Source organism: Mandrillus leucophaeus, unplaced genomic scaffold (genome assembly GCF_000951045.1).
Source record: "Mandrillus leucophaeus isolate KB7577 unplaced genomic scaffold, Mleu.le_1.0 Scaffold403, whole genome shotgun sequence".
Classification (NCBI taxonomy): Eukaryota; Metazoa; Chordata; class Mammalia; order Primates; family Cercopithecidae; genus Mandrillus; species Mandrillus leucophaeus.
Window position 1 is genome coordinate 25,969 of NW_012104288.1, and position 5,211 is coordinate 31,179.

General features: G+C 34.5%; 1 protein-coding gene across 1 annotated transcript in view; it reads right to left on the bottom strand.

Moving 5' to 3' along the window:
• DEPDC1B (DEP domain containing 1B) overlaps positions 1–5,211 on the bottom strand; it is a 74,229-nt gene that overhangs the window by 5,079 nt on the left and 63,939 nt on the right. Inside the window, exon 6 of the mRNA XM_011992137.1 lies at positions 1,484–1,531. Within this exon, the coding sequence (XP_011847527.1) occupies positions 1,484–1,531 (48 nt within the window). The remainder of the gene's footprint in view (positions 1–1,483; positions 1,532–5,211) is intronic.

Sequence of the window (5,211 nt, forward strand, 5' to 3'; positions counted from 1 at the left end):
ATGTAAGACAAGTTCCCTTTTCCCAGCACTTGCCACCTAGTATCATTCCACCTCACACACATGAAGATCATTAATAATTCACCCCTCACATCTTTGCTCTCCATTGATAAGAAATTCAGAGTTATTCTAAGCTTTCTGTAGAAGTTTTTTGGCTTTAGGTGCACATGTTGCTTGCGGGAAAATTATGTTCTTTACTACATTTCAGTCATCATTGAAAATTCAACATCATAAATATCTTACTATATATTTTACAATATATTACAGGCTAAATTGGTTATACTAGCTTCCTATGTTCATTCCTAGCTGATCAACTTCTAAATCCTTGGTTTGCCAGTTCAGAAATGGGAAGTTTAACTTCCCATTTATACTTTCTATCTCATCATTTCCAACCCTAGACAAAGATGCAATTTAAATTTCATGTACTTCAAACGCCTGAGCAGGAAGAATAAAAAGTACTTCCCCTACTAAGACCATAGTACTCTGCAACTCAGAAGTTCCAAAATTTTAACCAAAAACCAATGAAAATTTTAATAATTAAACCCAGAGAAACTTAGGATTCACACAAACTAATGGTTACTATTCATATACAGAAGGATAGTATAGAATGAATAACACTCATCCAAAAGGCTATTCAAAATCATAGGATCATGTTCCATATATTACCACTAAGATTCCCCACATTAAGCTTAAGAGTTATTTTAGTTTCATTCTATAATCAAACAAAATTAATTCCAGCTAAACCCATATTTTAGGGTCTACTAACTCACGAATTTAAAGAGAATTTACACCTATATCTGTAATGCTAGTCCTGTACAAAAGAAAGGAAAATAAACTACTACCTTGTGGTATCTGTGAGACTCAAAAGGCACTCCAGACCAAATATCACTATTATCAGTCAGCCAAAAGAACCGGAACTCTTTCCATCAAAATTACTTGTTTGGGTTAAGCCATTGATCATTAAAATCCCTTCTTTGGGTTAACCCGTCTGAAAATTCCCAGAAGAATGGTAGCGTTTCTGAAATACTATAACAACTAATGCCTTCACAGTACCTATGATATTCAATGATCTCGAAATCACATGTCTATGAAATGGATTTCATATACCTATAAATATCCTCACAGGGACCACTGTGGTCCAGGCCCTGTCATCTAACATCCAAATTGCTGGCATAGTCTTTCTCGTTTCTCTACATGCAGGTTCTTCTCCTTCCAAACCATCCTTCAACCTGTGATGAAGCAATTAGAACTAGTGTGGATGGATCTACTAGAAAGTACAAGTACTAAACTCCTTTAAAATTGTTCTAGAATTCAGCCCTTTCACTAAGTCACAAATTTATCACTAAAAGCACAGTAGTCCCAAAATAATTAACTGCCAGTCTCACAGGTGTCAAATCAATGTTCAGGCCATTGAGCAGAAATTTTTTCTAATTTAGGGCACTAATTTCTGTTAATTTCACAAAACTGTCAGATAATTAGTACTTACAATTTGCCAAACACTTCATAGCTGACAGCACCCAATGAGGAAGTTCTTCTGAAGGAAAAATAAAAAGAAGAAGAAAATTTTAATTCAATTCCATATAACTCAAGAAATCATATACATACTTGGTACCATAAGAATGCATTACTTGCACAAGTAATGTGAACCATATCTGCTAATCACAAATCACCAATTTATGTAATTAGAACATTTAAAAGATGGAAATCTTTCCTTGGCAGCAGTAACAACATGTGCTTACATAAATCATGCCTACAGATTTCTCTAAGGACACAATGCACCTTTTAAAGCTACAGTAAAATATATACACACACACGCACACACACACACACACACACACACACACATAGTTTGCTCCAAACAAACCAAAAGAGAAACCAATTATTTTAAGAATTAAAAGAAGAAAAAGAAAAGAAAAAATATTAGTCATCAAACACATTTGTGAAACGAGTCCACCAAACACCACCAGCCCCACAAAAAGGGTAATTCTGTAGGTGCAATATAAGTATCATTTTACATGTTTCCATTTTCAAAATGGTTTAGGCCAAGAAAGTTCCACTTACATATTAATGTTAGGCTATTAGTATTAGGAAAACCTTTAAATAACAGTAACCTAACATTGCTACAAAAAAATCCCAGCTGAACCATTTGGTACAGAATCTCTTCCCTCCAGGCCCTGCCACAGACATCTGATGAGATGGACTAGCACTCGGGCTGCCACTTCACCTTCTCTATTTCTGTAAAACTGCAAAGACACTTGTTGAATTGTGTTAGATCTAACGAACCAGAGTCTTGTAAAATGCTCTCTTCTTTCTTAAGATCTTACTTAATAAAATGAAAGATGACTGATCATCTAACTGATAACTAAAAGTATTAATTTGTTACACTCAGAGAATGTGGAGGAATTTTAGACGTATTTCAAAGGCTGCACTCTCCCCCTCCTTCTATGGAACTTAATTTTGTATGTTGATATTAACTTCACAACTCATAAAGTCACCACAAACTTATTCTCATTGTTCTCCATTCCTTATATAGTGACTATAAAAGGAGAAGTGTTTCAGGTCTGAAGATAGGTTCTGCAGGTTCTGCTCCTGTCAGCAAACATGGCCTAGAAAAATCTCTTCCCCTCTCACCACTGCTCAGGCTATTCTGCTATATTCTGTATGCTTCCCAGGAGCCTCCCGCCCTAAATTTAATCATATTTCTAAAAAGTCAAAAAGTATTATGCCATCTTCTCACATCCAAAGATCATCAAGTTCCAGCCAATTCCCAGCATCGAGGGTTTGAACTAAAGGAAGAACAAATCAATGAGCCCATCCAAATCTGGTCCTTATCCACAGAAAGATTTAAAATCAGTGTGGGGGCTGTGGTCCACTGTCAGTACCCTAACCACATTTGTACAAATCAAAAACCAGGTTGGGTGGCTGTTATATGTTTTGTTTTATTTTGTTTTGTTTTTCTGATTTGTAAACTGGCCCAGGATGGGAAATATGAAAAATTAAAGCAACATCAATATTTTAAAAACTACCTTATTAAAAAGAACCAAGACTATTCCAGAAAATCTAACACAGAGAAACCAAAACAAACATGTAAGTGAGAATTCTAAAAGCAATCAGATCCCAGGGCCCACCTAAAAACTGACTCAAACTCTTAGTTATGTCTTGAATATTCTCACTTTTCAGAGATCTCCCTGGGAATACGGAACCACTTAATGCCCAAGGTGGCTAACACTGAACTAGCTTCTGGAAGGATTTTGCTGAGGCTCTCATTCCTAGATATTCATCTTCCTATGACATTGCCTTAATCCAAACAAGTTGTTAAAAGGTATTAGAAAGAATAAATGTAATGAAGGAACAAACTTATTCAGGGTTTAGGGAAGGGTCAAACAGGAGCTGATGGACCTATGCGGCCAATATATTGTGTCAATAAGTAACAAAATTATGTTTATGCACTTACTTGACTTGTCATCAAGAATAACAACTCCCTGCTTGCTAACACTATATACATTATGGATGATGAACTTCGAATTGACAAGTTTGATGTCTAAAACTTCTTCTAAGGAATCCAGGCCAAGAATTTTCTGTAAACTAAAAGATAAGTAATTATATTAATTAGTTCTTTCTTTCATATTACATTTACTCAAAAACCTGGTACTACAAAAAATCAATCTTCATAATGCTTTATTTTCATGCACTGCACCCAATCTTTGTGGGACAAAAAGGGTAGAAATGGAGTACAATAAAACAAATGTAAAAGATATCCTTTTGCTATTAACATTTTGCTTCACAGATTTAGTAATATGCCAAATGACAAGAAAGTAATTTTGTAAGTAAAATTACTACAACACAAAAACTAACTTACCCAATGATAAGAAACTACTATTAGCATATCTTCATGAGAAACAAAATTTTGCTGTATATGATTAACTTTATACGAATAGTACATCAATATCTAGGAGACCAAATTTTCTATTATGTATTTTATTACACTTAAGAACTTTTAAACTCCTAACTATTATGTAAATAGCAGGAGATAATCCCCAGAATTCCGCTAAACTATGTTGACTGAGCACAACTGCAAATAATGCAAAGTGGAGATTTTTATATACAATTTCAGAAAATTAAATATGCAGAGAGTGAAGAAGTACCAAAATAGGAAACAATATCTCTAAAATTTCTCATTAATATCAACTGTACATACTATGATAATGTCATAGACTTCCATATCTCTTCTACATTGGCCTCTGTCAGCTGTCTGCGGTGGACAAGACGGCAAGCTGGAACCTCTCCAATAGCAATACTGTGACGCTTGTACCACATCTCAGAATTCTAATGGAGGGGGATGTAAGAAGGTAGGGAAGGAGAAACAGTAGAAAGAGAGAGAATAAATATTTCAATATAAGGTGGTGTGATTTTTATGAGAAATGTCTTTGATTTGGTCACCTGTAATTTGATTTAAAATAATAATTAGAAACATAAACTAACTTTCTTTGCATGAACCTCAGAGAAGCAAAGAGTGATTCTTAAGACTAGGTAACATTATAAATGAATATTCATGAATTACAAAAGAGCTATGGCAATAAGTATGGCATTAACTAGCTAATTTTCCCTGTGCATGTTTCAACTAATCAGTGACATAGCAGTGAAATAAAAGTTTATTAATTAAAAATTAAGGAATACATATCTAAATTCACACACAGTACAGACTGATTATTGAAAATGAAATTAAAATGTATTACTTTTGAGGGCTGTCTATTTTTTTATAAGCAAATATCAAGTAAGTGCAATGTTTGAAAGTAGCCCCCAAATCTTAGGCATCTGCAAAAGGCTCCACAAGGACAGCTGAAGATGGCAAAAGGAAGAGAAAGGTTTTTTTGTTTGTTTGCTTTTTAGCATTACCTCAATCCTGGTGGTCTTCTACTGGGGATATTTTAAGGAAAAAATGTGGGAAAAAAAAAAAAAGAGGCAGTCAATTCTATAATAAGCTTAGGTTTTCCAAGACTAGAAGCATCTACCTTTGTTTATATATTTGGTCAGGGGCTATTCCACAATATTCCATGCCCTAATCTTCTTACCCTCAACTGGCAATAATAACAAAGTTTAGGAGGAAGAGACAAAGAGGAAAAAGAGTAATAAATTATAGAACATACAGGAAAAGGCGGTTACAAGAGAGTTGTAACAAAAACCTGCTCAGTCTGAACATACAAAAACAGCTGC